The sequence below is a fragment of the Dermacentor silvarum genome, chromosome 1, assembly GCF_013339745.2.
Source record: "Dermacentor silvarum isolate Dsil-2018 chromosome 1, BIME_Dsil_1.4, whole genome shotgun sequence".
In the NCBI taxonomy this organism is placed as follows: Eukaryota; Metazoa; Arthropoda; class Arachnida; order Ixodida; family Ixodidae; genus Dermacentor; species Dermacentor silvarum.
This window is the reverse complement of record NC_051154.1, coordinates 218535568-218549750: the sequence shown is the minus strand read 5'-3', so window position 1 is coordinate 218549750 and position 14183 is coordinate 218535568. Positions and strand designations below refer to the sequence as shown.

At 46.8% G+C, this 14183-nt stretch overlaps 1 protein-coding gene across 1 annotated transcript in view; it reads right to left on the bottom strand.

Moving 5' to 3' along the window:
• Positions 1–11: 11 nt before the first annotated feature.
• The window catches only part of LOC119437107 (cholesterol 7-desaturase nvd), a 31957-nt gene continuing 17785 nt past the window's right edge, over positions 12–14183 (bottom strand). The window contains exon 5 of the mRNA XM_049659983.1: positions 12–425. Coding sequence (XP_049515940.1) covers positions 261–425 — 165 coding nt within the window. The 3' untranslated portion in view covers positions 12–260. The remainder of the gene's footprint in view (positions 426–14183) is intronic.

The window sequence follows — 14183 nt, the reverse complement described above, 5'->3', positions numbered from 1 at the left end:
ATACGGTGGCGTTCAGATACGCTCCTGCCGCAATGTTATAAAGCAATGCTCGTAGATGCTATAGTTCACAAACATGCGTCGGCCACACCATGCCACACTCAAAGTGGCCGCGACAAGAAAAGAAGGCGACAATAGCTCAAGTACGCCCATATTGGCCACCCACAATGCGTAAATAGGTTAAACTGAGAGCTAAGTTCAACGCCGTTGGTGAGTGCCACAATGCCAAGTGCTTCTCAACGGTGCTCAGGCCACGACCGCGGTCACCATTCCAGGGTCTGGTCGCGTATTTCTTGCCATGTGGGACTGCTGGCGCTGTAGAATTGAGAGTACCACTTGCGAAAACTGGTGACGGCTTGTTCCTCCTTGACAAGCATGGGCTTCTTCAAAAACGCTTTGGAGTTCCACACTATCTCGTCTCGATCCACCTGCATGGTTAGAAACGCCACTTCGCTGTGTTGTATCTATGGAAAGCACTTGTTTTAAGTAAATGTCATAGTTACATTATTATTTATTATATTACATTATATTATATTACATTATTATATATTACATTATTATATATTTACATTATTACTATATTACATATTATTATGACATTATTACTATCTTAATATATACAATTATACTATATTATTATATTACTTATTATATATTATTATATTACTATATTACTATATTAATATACTATATTACTATTATTGTATTACTATATTACTATATTACTATATACTATATTACATATTAATATTTACTATATTACATTTACTATTATATATTACTAGATTACTAGTATTATTATTACTATTATATAATTATTTTACTATATTACTATATTACTAATTATTATTATTATATTATACTATTATACTATTAATATTAGACTATAGTATGATTAATTAATATTACTATTATTATTATCATTATCATTATCATTATCATTATCATATCATTCTCATTATCATTATCATTATCATTATCATATCATTATCATATCATTATCTTATCATTATCATCATTATCATTATCATTATCATTATTATTATTATTATTATTATTATTATTATTATTATTATTATCATCATCAGTTTAGGGCACATGAGGATACCGCGAGGGAGTTCGAAATGAAACAGAAGGTCAGCACGATTACGTCGGCAGTGAAGTAAAGGCAATGACAATAGCCCGACAGTGTTAGAGCAAGGTCCAGCGTCCGTGTTAGCAAAGCCGTGGTGATATATGCTTAGATACGTTTTCAGGACCTGATCTATAATGTCACTGTTGGATCTAGAGATGGCGCTCCAGACGACCGACGCGTATTCGAATTGAAGAAGACAGATTGTTGTGTACAACTTGCGGAACGGTGTAGAAGAATTGAATGAATGAATGAATGAATGAATGTGTGTCGTTTAGTGGCGCAAGGGCCAGATATGGCCAAAGAGCGCCATGCCAGTGTTTTTGAGTTTGCAGTGGAGCGATGAATTCTGAGAAGTAGATGAGGCGTGGCTGTAAAGGGGCCTAAAAATAGCCGCTGTAAAGTACGTAAAATATACATGTACTAAAATCATGGCCATGGCTAAATGAGGTGTACTATGAAAATGTAGAACGCATTGACAAAGAATGATACGATATTGAAAATATTTAAGATGCAGTAATTAGCAAGAATCACTACTGCCTAAGAGCCCTTCAACCACAAGGGCCTGGAGGCATGTGCTATAAAAAATTACTATCACAGCGGCATCCTCTGGAAAGAGGATGCGCTACGAACTTGTTGGGCAAATAAAATGCAGGATCACATCGTTCAAGAAATCGACGACTGTTTTGGCTTTAAAAAGCGGTTGTTCACCAAGAAACATAACGGGATGAAGGGGGCACATGATGTCGGTATGCGTGTGGAAAATATTTCTTTTCTCGCTGTTTCGGCTTCCCGACACTGCAGGAGGACGTGGAGGATGGTCAGCCTCTCACCACATCTACCACAGGTTGGTGGTTCATCACCAGTCAGCAAAAACGGTGGGTGCAATATGTATGTCCTATTCTGAGACGACAGAATAGGACATTAGTTCGCCGTGTTTTCGTTATGGGGGGCCAGAAATCTAACTGTGGTTTAATCAAGTGAAGCCTATTTGTTTCAGCGTCCCACAAGCGTTGCCAGTGGCTTCGCAGTTGCTTTCGCAAAAAAAGTTTCAGATCTGTGGAAGGGATAGCAGCGGCAGGATTATTAGGTTGCGATGTAGTTGATGTGGCCAACTGGTCTGCTAGCACATTGCCCTCGATGCCTCTATGACCAGGCACCCAGCATATAACAACATGCTGGTTAGATATATACGCTTTGCAATGAGTGGAATAGAGCTCAATGAGTACAAAATTTCTGTGTTTACAGAGTGACTTAAAGGCTTTCACGACACATTGGGAGTCTGTAAATATGATCGTCTTTTGAAGTTTTGATTTCTTTATATGCTTTACAGCTGACAAAAGTGCATAGGCCTCCGCCGTAAAGATACTTGTTTCCGGGTGGAGTACACCGGATTCCGAGAAGGATGGGCCGACGGCTGCGTAAGAAACCCCGGCATGTCACTTAGAAGCGTCTGTGTAAAACTGTGCACGAGTACTTGGACTGAAGTTCTAGGAAATTCATTTTAATGTGTGCCTGTGGCGCGTGTTTCGTGACTTCTATAAATGATGTGTCATAATCTATGAGCTGCCACTGCCACGGAGGTAACAGTTCCGCTGGAGCCATAGGGCACTGTTTAAGAATTGGAGCACCCATTTCCTCACTAAGGTTTCTTACACGCAATGAGAACGGCTTTCTCGCAAGAGTGTGGCAGCGGTCACATCGTTTATTGTTGAATAAGAAGGATGTTGAATATTTGCTTGTACTTTCAGAAAATATGTAAAACTGCTGTATGACCGCTGCAGATGAAGTGACCACTTATTTGACTCTACGTAGAGGCTCTGAATTGGATTTGTCCTGAAAGCACCAGTCGCGATGCCCAAGTGGTGAACGGGGTCTAGTATTTTTAATGCACTTGTCGTTGCAGAATTATAACTTATAGACCCGTAATCAAGGCGTGAGAGGACAAGACTTTTATACATGTTAAGCAAACACTTTCGATCACTACCCCAAGTCGTACGCGACAGAAGCTTTAAAAGGTTCATTGTCTTCAGGCATTTTGCCCTCAGATGCTTAGGATGAGGAATAAATGTGAGTTTAGAATCTAAAATGATTCCTAAAAACTTGTGCTCGCTGCTCACAGAAAGCGCATCTCCTTTGATTCCAATACTTGGGACTGGCGTTACGCCTCTTGTTAGTAAAGAGTACGCAAGTGCTGTTCTGGGCATTTATTTTAAAACCATTTTCATCTGCCCATTTGGACAATTTGTTTATTACAAACTACACTTGTCATTCGCAGATGGAAATATTGCAGTGACTTGAAGGCTACTTGCCCATCGTCGACATAAACGGAATAAAACATTCTGCGTGGAATGACTGTATGTAGGCAGTTCATTCTTACAAGAAATAGTGTGCAACTAACCACGCCCCCCTGTGGCACACCGGTCTCTTGGGTGAATGACCTAGACAAAGCGTTACCTACTCTTACGCGGAATGTGCGATTAGATAGGTAACATTCGATTGTGTAACATGTTGCCACGGACACCCATCGCCGAAAGATCTCGGAGAATGCCGTAGCGCCATGTCGTATCGTAAGCTTTCTCCAGGTCAAGAAACACTGAGACAATTGTTTATGTATAAAAGCATCCCTAATATAAGACTCAATGCCAACAAGGTGGTCTGTTGTGGGCATACTTTCCCTGAAACCACATTGGAAGGGGTCTAGTAGTTTGTTATTTTCAAGGAAACAGATTAAGTGCCTGTTTATCATTTTTTCTAGAAGTTTACACAGGCAACTTGTTAGCGCTATTGGCCTGTAGCTGCTGGCTAGGGACGGGTCTTTGCCTTGTTTAAATACGGGGATGACTATAGCCTCCTTCAACGAGGACAGGATATACCCAGCCGCCCACATGGCATTGAAAAGAGACAGGGGTGTTTTCAGCGCTTCAGGATGCAGGTGCTTAATCATTTCATACATGACACGATCGCTGCCTGGCGCCGAGTTGTTGCAGCAAGTAAGAGAAGCTTAAGTTCAACTAGGCTGAATTGGCAGTTGTAATCTTCCTTTCGTGAACATTTTCGATCAAGGGGCTTTCGCTCTGCGTGAGAAATGTTTGTGTGTAATGGGACGCAGTGGAGACATGTTCAAAGGGTTCGCCTAGACAACCTGCCTGGTTTTCCAGGCTCTCACCCTGAGTACTGACTAAGGGTAATGGGTATACCCCCTCCCGGCCTTTGTGTAGAATTTCTTAGACGTCATCGAGGTTGTGTAGGAGTCCTCTGACGTTCCACTGTAATATTTGTGTATTCATGTTGAAAATGTGTTTTTTTTTGTGCTGTGTGTTTAAAAGAGACTGACTTAACTTATAGAGCCCTTGTCGGGCCCTGCGATGCGGGCTTTTTCTTTTTTGGAGCGACCGCGAGATACTCGCCCCTCCTTAAGCGCTGGCGGCGCCGTCTGGCCGGTTGTGTCCATCACCTCTTGCGAGGCGCTGGACACGCGCTCTTCCGAGCGGTTGGTTTGACGGAAAGGCGGAAGGCCTCGTCTCGAGGGACGAGACCCTTGAGGCCACCAGCCCGGAGGTCGATGGGCCCTTGTGAGTTGGCGGAGCCGCGCTAGCTGCAGCCGCCGAGGGGGCGGATGGCGTCACAGCCGGCTCAGTGTGTGTGGGCCGGGCAGCCGCCGGAAGCCGTTGCGACGCTGCCCCCGGACGCGCCACTTCGGCAAAGGTGTTCTGTGGCAGGTATGATACCCGCCTGCGTGCCTCTTTGAACGAAATATTTTCTTTGACTTTGATTGTGACGATTTCTTTTTTCTGCTTCCAGGATGGGCAGGGACCGCGAATATGCGGCGTGCTCCCCCATCACAGTTTTTACATGTTTGAGAATAATGTCCATTGACACTACATTTCGCACAAGTCTGACGGCCTCGGCAGTTCAGTGAGCTGTGCCCGAATCGCTGGCACTTAAAACATCGGAGCGGGTTAGGCACGTATGGCCTGACACAGATCTTGACATACCCGGCCTCAATGGTCTCGGGTACCACACTAGACCCAAAGGTAAGAATAACATGTTTCGTTTGAATTTCCTTTCCATCGCGCCTCATCATAATTCGCTTTACGTTAACCACGTTCTGTTCTTTGAGTCCTTCCAAAAGTTCTCCCTCAGTGAGCTCCATCATGTCATCGTCTGAGATTACACCACGGATGGTGTTCGTGGTACGGTGAGGGATGACCGTAGCTGGGATTTGTCCGAAAGAGACTAGTTTAGGCAGCTTTTCATACTGTTTTTTATCGCGGAGCTCCAAGAGTTGGTTACCGCTGGCCAACTTAGTCGCTTTGTAGCCTGGGCCTATAGCTCCTGTCAAACATTGGGAAACGAGGAACGGTGAGATCATCCTCACGGTCTTCTCTGGTTTTTCACTGTGTACTACATGGTAGCGCGGAAAATTTGGCGACCAAAAAACTTGAACATCTTTAGTGCGCCCCCGTTTCTGGGGGCGATCAGGGAGTTTGGGGAAAGCAGTGTCCATAAGTGTATCTAAATTTCGGCAGAAATGCCAGCCGCCCACCATGGAGCCCAACAAGGGGACGCCGTAGGACGTATAGGAAACAAGTCATGCAGACGCCTACTGTACGTCGCCGCTATAACCAAATATGTACAGCCAAGGTTGGTTGCACCACACAAGGTTAACCCTCGCTGCCTGGAAAGTCGGAAGTAAATACAAGAGAGGAGAAGACAGGAAAGATTGAAAGGAAGAGAGAAAGACTCAGATTGGAGAGGGGGACACGAAAAGGCAACTACCGATTTCCCCCGGGTGGGTCAGTCCGGGGGTGCCGTCCAAGCACTCAGCATTGGCTCAGCATTGGCTCAACCCCCAGGATCCTCTTTTCCCCGGACACGGCTAAGCCGCGCACAGTTAGACGCGGGAGGGTCCAACCCTCGTGTGCTCGGGTACGTGGTGTCGCAACACACCAAACACCTGCTTGCGCAGACGCCCCTGCGGGGGGCCGTTTTTCGATCATCAAACGGGTGTAACTCCGCTATTACGGCACAATTTCGAAAAATTCTCGCGGCTAAGTGTTCGTTGTAGACTCGTGCACAACTGAACACCACAACTAAATTTCGACCTCTGGGTGGTTTAGGGGCCCTTTAAAATCACCAAGAAGGATTACTGTGCTTGCTATGGGATGATAAGACATTTTCAATAGAAGAGATGGCCTCATGAAACAATACAGGGGAAATATTCGGTGGTACATGGAAAGTTCCGATTAACAATTTTTCACAGCGCGCTAGGCTGACTTCAAGCCAAATCGATTCCTGAACACTTTGTCGTTGCGCCTTACACATCTCAGTGAAATGTCAACAGCAATACGTACGCCACCACATTTTCGTTTAACTCCACTGAAGTCCATGTCACTGCGGAAGACGTTGTAATTGGGTGGAAAAAAATCGGAAGAGGAAATTTCACTGCAGAGCCAAGTTTAGAAATAAAAATAGGAAAACACGATGAAATGACATTGGCGAAAAATTCACGTGCCTTGGTGCGATGTCCACGAACGTTGTGGTAGAAAATGTCCAGATTACACACCATCTTGAACCTGCCGTGGTGGCTCAGTCATCTGAGGCTGCTGAGCACGAGGTCGCGGGATTAAACCCCGGCCGCGGCGGCCGCATTTCGATGGAGGAGAAATGCAAAATAGCCCATGTGCTTGCGTTGTAGGGCACGTTAAAGAATCCCAGGTGGTCAAAATTAATCCGGAGCCTCATTAATAAGGCGTACCTCACAATACGGCATGCCTCATAATCAGAACTGGTTTTGGCACGTAAAACGACAGAAAGAAGAACACCACTTTGGTCTTTTGGGGTTTTCTCGGAAGCATGAAGCATGCCATCGTCAAGCACCCGACGGAAAGGCGTAAACAGGCATCCCATTGGCCACATAGACGGGTCGTTCAGGCGCTTAAATGCTTCATCATCGACGGCTTCGTCAACGCAGACGAGAAACGAGGCATACGAATCGTGCCTCGTCTTGAGGCGTTTGCAGGCATACGGCGGTGCTCCGACATTTTACAGGTGAGCAGTCAAATCAGCACACGTGGTATTATAACAGAACCTAAACACAAAAAAGGCTTTCGGTCACGGGGTGCGTTTCGCCACAGATATTGCCTTGCCCTCCCCAGCTCCAAAACAGGCAGGCCGACGTTCACTCCGTGTTGCCTTGGAGAGCGGGTCAACGGTGGCAGCCCTCGGTGAATCAGTCCGGACGGTCGCAGCATATGTTTTCTTGGACGAGTGGAGCGGCAGCACAGCAGGCGAAATGGGCGCAGACAGCTTGCCAAGCGCATCACGCAGGGAACGTACCTCGACCCGTAAGGCACCTATAGTCTCGGCCTGCTGAGACTATAGGTGCCAGCGCGTTTTCCCTGCGCAGACGCTCGTTGTCACTCCGCAACCGCGCCACCTCATCGCTCAGGAAGGATATTCCTCTGGCGCCTGAAGGAGAAGGCCACGGAGGGTAGCCATGTCACCGACTGCCTCAAAACCGGTCCCGACGCGAGCGATGTCCTGTGGAGGGGTCGCTGATGGGGAATCAGCGGGCGTGTTGGCATCGCTAAGCCTAGCCGCTAGAATGTCGGCGTGGTCGGCGTTCTGGCACAGATTACACCGTGAAAGCTTTCTCACCAGCCTTCAGAAGCTCGAGGTCCTCGTCGGGCCATGAAATACACTTAACGTGTGCACGTTTTTCGCATGAAATACAGCGACGAAAGTACTGTTTGCCGTAAAAAGGCTGGGAGCACAGAATACAGACGTCCGTACTAGGCGCCATCTTGCCAAGCAGATCCAGGTTAATTTTGACCACCTGGGGTTCTTTAACATGCACCCAATGCATGGTACACGGGTGTTTTTCCATTTAGCGTGCATCGAAATCCGGCGCGGTGGTCGGGATTCTATCCCGCAACCTCGGGCTTAGCAGCGCAACACCAAGGCCACTACGCAACCATGGCGTGTAGAGCCACAAGTTCTGCAGCTGACGAGGTGGTATTGTGAGAGTATTCAAACTGCAAAGAGATGACGTCCGATGGAATAACCACTGCTCCGGTAGAGCTGTTGGAATTGGTGGAACTGTTCGTGTGAATGTGTATGCGGTCAAAATAAGACTCGTTTAGAAGAAGCAGAGACAACTGCTTCAAGGCTAGCGGTGACAAGTCTGCCTTCTTAACAATGTCAGGAACTGAGAGGCACACCTGTCTTTGGCAGATACACCACAATGCCGTTGTTGGGCGTTTCGCAGGCTTGAAGCCAGATGGTATGGAGTCATGGTGTCTCGTCACTAGAGACCGGATTTTAGGCAAATGCCTTTTTTGTTCCTTGCGCTCCTATAGCCCCACTTTGATATATGAGCATGAATTAGAGGTTAAGAAGGGCTTTTTTAGTGTTTTTATAGTGCCTATAAATGCCTATTTTGGCGTTTGTGCCTAAATGCCCATAAATGCCTATTTTGGCGTTTGTGCCTAAATGCCCATAAATGCCTATTTTGGCGTTTGTGCCTAAATGCCCATAAATGCCTATTTTCAAGATTGGCGCATATATGAACACTATTTACCCTCAAGTTTCGCTTTCGAGTGCAGTTAGAGATCGTTATTCATGTCATCGGGCAACATTGACTGTTCGGAACTCTATGGGGTTTAACCTAGTTCTCTAGTTCAACCAACTCCTGGAAAACAACCGCTAGCAGCAGTGAAATGGGAGGCGCCGGCCAGCATACGCCGCCGCGCTGACATGGCGCAAGCGGTTGGCGAATGCGAAACCGCGGAGAGCCGTGGAGAACCGCGGAGAGCCGTCAGGGGAAAGGAGAGTCAAGAGCAAAAGAAGGAAGAAAAATGTGATGCGCATGCGGCTTTTGTTTTGTTTGTAATTTACTTTTTAAGGTGTTCACCGCCGTCAAGCGTTCCTTCTCAGCGTACAAGATCATTCGCAGTGACAAGAGGCACAATTTTGAATCCAAAAATCTGGAGATGGTGGTAGTTTGCTATTGTTTCCACAATCTTCACAGTGATCCTTAGACTACGTTCCGCGTGCCCTCTAAACAGATTTCTTCAAACATGTGCACTTCAAATGGGCGGAAGTGTATTTGGCAGTGTCGGAACGTTTTGTCTGTACAATTCGGATAATGTCATTGTATATGAGAAAATTGCCAGAGTTGTATCTAACAGTCCTCAAGTAAGAACATGTTAATTTCTTAATAAATCGTAGTCTCTCTAGCATTTATTATTTATCTGTTTTTGTTGTGTCTTAATTGCGTCAGGCAGATATAACGTAGCGCTTTTTTTAACCAGTATTCCCAACTTTCAAGTATTCTTTTTCATGCCTGTTTCACTATATGCGATGCTCGAGTACAGTTGTCGTTGAACATGAATATGAGCAGTGTGCTTGTTGAATTAAGTCAATTGATCGTCATTAGTACAGCAGTGTTATGTGGCACTGCACGTCTATGTTCAACTGTTGGCGCCTTTGTGCCACCATACACAATAGCATTTGTTTTTTTTTGTTTTTTTTGTCGTAGATACAGGTCGCGCACGTCTTCGCTTGAAATAATTTGCATTTATGTAAAGATTTATTGTGCCTATATTTACGACGTTGGAGACCTAAAACGTTGTTTTGCCTGCCTATTTTGGCGCCTAAGACGCGCTTTTTTAATGCCTAAAGATCCGACCTCTACTCGTCACAATACCAAACAATGTAGCCTGTAGTCTTCGCGCTGGCAAACCGGCTAAATGGTGGGATGGTAGCCGTGAATGGTGGCGACTGGGCGCTCTTTGCGTCTTTACGACGATATGAGTGGTGATCGGGTGCTCCTCTACAATGACAATCATTGCAGCTGTCGAAGAACATCTCGGGAGGCCAAGACAGGTCTGAAGTGCTTGAGCCTGTACGCTCTGTAGTGCAAGGAGATTAGTCTTGCATGTGTTGGACAAGACAGGAAGACTCCATTGCAGAAATACGAGAGAAAGTGCTGTGTATAGCTGTAACATGGGGCACACCGATGGTCCCCACGGATTTCCAGCTACGAATTTAAACATATTCTCAATATAAATGAGTTCATTTTCTTCATGTAGGAGACACGGGGATTCCAAGTGAGACCATGGTCCACAAGAACACCCAAAAACCTGCGAGTGTTCTTATAGGCAATTGACTACCACTCGATGCACACCGGATATAAACATCAGTTACCGTGTAAAGGCCACTAGTGTCCCGTTTTTCTATAGATATAGTCAGACCTTGTCGGCGAAGGTATGCCGCTGTCAGGGTGGTCGCTTTCTGTATTCTGGAGCGCAGTTGAGGCCGTGTCAAGCCGGACGCCCGGATACTAATATAGTCGGCGTAGAGCCAGACATTAGCCGCCTGTGGTAGCGTTTCGGCGAGCCCCACTAGAACGAGATTGAAAGGAGTTTCTCAGCACTCCGCCTTGAACACCACGACTGGAGATATATCTATTTGTCGAGCCATTTTCTGTAAGAACAAACAGATCCTTGAGCGATAGCTCCTAATCCATCTAAAGACGTGGCATCCTTGTTCTGCAGCTTCAAGAGATTGGAGAATGGCTTCGTGGGTTACGTTGTCGTAGGCACCTTTTACGTCTAAGATGAATACAGCAGAAAGACGCTTCATAGCTTTTTGTTGCTGCACGGAGGTCACAAGGTCAATTGCGCTGTCGATTGAAGACCTTCGACATCGAAAACCAGCCGTAGCATCAGGGTAGCCATTATAGTATTCCAGGTACTATTCCATACGTGTCAGCAACATCCCCTCTATGATATTACCGATGCAACTCGCAAGTGGAATCGGCCAGTACGATGTGAGGTCCAAAGGAGACTTCGCAGGCTTCCTTGGAGGCACCAGTCGGCTAAGCTTCCAATCGTTGGGGTCTATGCTGCCATGTCAAGATTTATTTAATATACTTTGAAGACAGTATTGTGTTGTTGAACCTAGGTGTTTTAAGGCAGCGTAGGTCACTCCATCGGGACCGGGCGGTGACAACCGTCTGCAAGTAGCCAAAGCCGCTTGCAGCTCTTTCTTTCATACTTTGATCCCGTGTGACAAGGACGTCCTGTAGCGAGAGATCAGCCAGTAGAACGAAGTCGCCAGTAACCTTCGCACAAAAATCACCAGCGACCTCAACCTCTGGTCGACTTTCATATTCATATAGAGCCAGCGCTGTGAAGGAACAAAGTTGTTGTGGAAGTGAGCGTAGACCCTGAAGAATTCTCCACACGGGGCTAACGGCTTGCGAGGGTCTAGCGATTCGCAGTAGCTCTTCCCCCACTGGTCCTGAAGTTTGTTCATCTGACGCTGAACTTTCTTCTGAATCCGTCGTGCTTCCCTCATGCCAAAAATAGACTTTGTACGTACGTCTATATTGTCTCTCGACGAGCCAGCGGATCACCCAAGCCTCTTCAATTCTTGGTGGAAATCTGTGCATCTTGTAGATGGTGTACGTTCGCGTAGAAGCCTGAAGTGCTTTTAAGATCCTGTTTTCAAGGGGCTCGGGAGGTTCATGTCTACACTTCTCCTCGACAGAAATTCTATACACTTGCCAGTCAATCTGTCTTGAGAGCCCAGGAGAGAGAGAACTGTCAAGGTCTTTGATAGTCATGTACAACCGAGTGCAAAATTTTAAAGACCACGGGAGCGGCATCTAAACTGCATTGCTGCGCCTTCTAGCTGACGGCTGCGTGCCTAAGTTCGAGAGCGCGTACTGCGCACGCGCGTCCTTTTTTATCTGCCAGCCTGCTCGTTTGATGGCTTCAACCGCGCGCGCACCGGAAGGCGGGAGAGAGCGCAGGGTGTCACTTCTGCAGTCGCCGTGGAATCGTAGAGCGCAAAAGACATCGCTGCTTCCTGACCTTATCACATAATTCAATTTCAGACAAAGTGACGCAAAGCTTGTGTTGCGCGCCGCGGAACGTGTAGAAGCAAGGCGCAGAGGGTGACGCTCCCATGCTGCCAGTAGAAATGCAGTGCTTTCGTCACGATATGACGATATCATCACTCGGGCGATTCCACGGCGACTGCAGAAGTGGCACCTTGCGCTCTCGCCCGCGTTCGGGTGCGTGCCCGGTTGAAGCGACCGAACGAGCAGGCTGGTAGGCTAAAAAAAAAGGACGCACGTGCGCAGTACGCACTCTCGAACTTAGGCGCGCGCCGTCAGAAGGTGCAGCGATGCAGTTAATCGCCGCTCAGGTGGTCTAAAATTTTGCATTCGACTGCACGTAGGAATATGGTTGCTGCCGTGAGTGTTAATGTCTGAACAATTGAATTTTTGAACTTAATCTATGCCACACTAATGTCAAGTCGAAATTGCTGCTGTAAGTCACTCCTAGGAGATAAGTCGGGCTACTATCGTTCAAAGCTCTCATTCCGCGCTTGCACCAAGATCAACTAGACTCGTGCCTCTTTGATTTGTCGTGAAGCTTTCCCAGAGTGGATAATGGACGATAAAGTCACCTTGATTATCCAAGGACCAGGAGTTTGTGTGTGTATGTCGCTTAGTCTGTCTATAAAGTCGACGTTAGGGATATATAGGCGACTATCAATGTGAATGGAATTTTTTTTAACGCTGAGACCCACGTATTTATTGTCGTCATGAGGCTGCACTAATTGCGGACATACTTCATGCGGATATACACAACAACTTGACTAAGTCGTAATGCATGATGAAACAAATGATTCGTACCCCGACAGTTAATTGTCTTTGAAAAATGAGGTTTACAAATGATGATAAAGGGGAACTTGTTCTCAAAAACAAAGTGCCAAAATTCTGACATCCGTGACTGCAGACCTCTGGAGTTCCATTGAAAGTATGGAAGCGCACTTGACATGCTCCTAGAAAGGTTGCAGTGGTGGTGGATGGCACGCCATCTTGTAACTGTAGACCCGCAAGTACAGGTTCAAGGGAGTCCGGGACTTGCAGTGCGAATTTGCCAGATGGTATTTGCACATTATTCAGGAGTGCGCGGATAAAACTCACCAGCGACCTCAGCACAGCCTTGACTTCTAGTGCAGCTTCATTACCTGTTGTCGAAGTAGCGCTTTGGTTTAGTCGATGCTGTCACTCCGCAGAGAAGTTTGCCTGTGGTAGTGCAGGTCAAGCAGCGTCAGAATCTTTTCTGAGTCTCAGTATTCTTGTGACCATGTAGGTGTAGCGTGCTTGGCGGTGGTGTAGGTGGTGGTGGTGGCGACGGCGTAGAGGAACGCTCTGGAGGCAAAACAGCACTTTTTTCTTGTTAAGAAGCGCCATCGACGGGAATGTCTTTTAACAGTCGTTATCGTTTCCTTCCGCGATGAGCCGTCCTTCACCATTTGTCTCAAGATTCTCTTCTTGATTAGTGGGCAGTATTCTGAAGAAGCATCATGATTTCCACGGCAGTTTCTGCATTTCAGGGTAGTAGCTTTGCAAGATTCTGCGGTGTGAGGTCCGGCGCAGCGCGGGCAAGCTGGCCTGTTGTTACACACGCCACTCACGTGGCCCAGTCTCAGCCATTTGCGGCATTGAAGAGGCCTCAGAATATTGGCTCCGACGACATGACCAACTTTCACATATGAATGAATACAGTCGCCTTTGAAGATCACCTCGATGTAACGGGAGTTGCCTATTCGGCAAACTTGCAATATGTCCATAATTCTATGAGCAGCTTGACCTGGACAGGAAGGTCAGCATTCGGAATAGAAACGTCGATATCATATACGATGCCTGCTGTCGTGCGGGATGTAAGCACGGACTTTGATGTCGCCAAGCTCGATAACAGTTCTCAATGTATGCAAAGTGGCTGGGTGCTCGACGTCTATGGTCAGGACCTTCTTGCGGGGATTAAATCAAATGTCTTTATTTCATTCGGCACGAGAGTTGCAAGTCGTGCCGAGATGACTTGCCGGTTCATGCTCCTCAGGTTGTCTGAAGAATCAACGGGAACAAACAGTATAGTGTGGCGCGGCGGACCACAGGAAGCCTTCACGGTTGACGTACTTGCTGGCGACGACGCGCCGAGGAACCTCCTCTTCGCCTTGCGCTTCG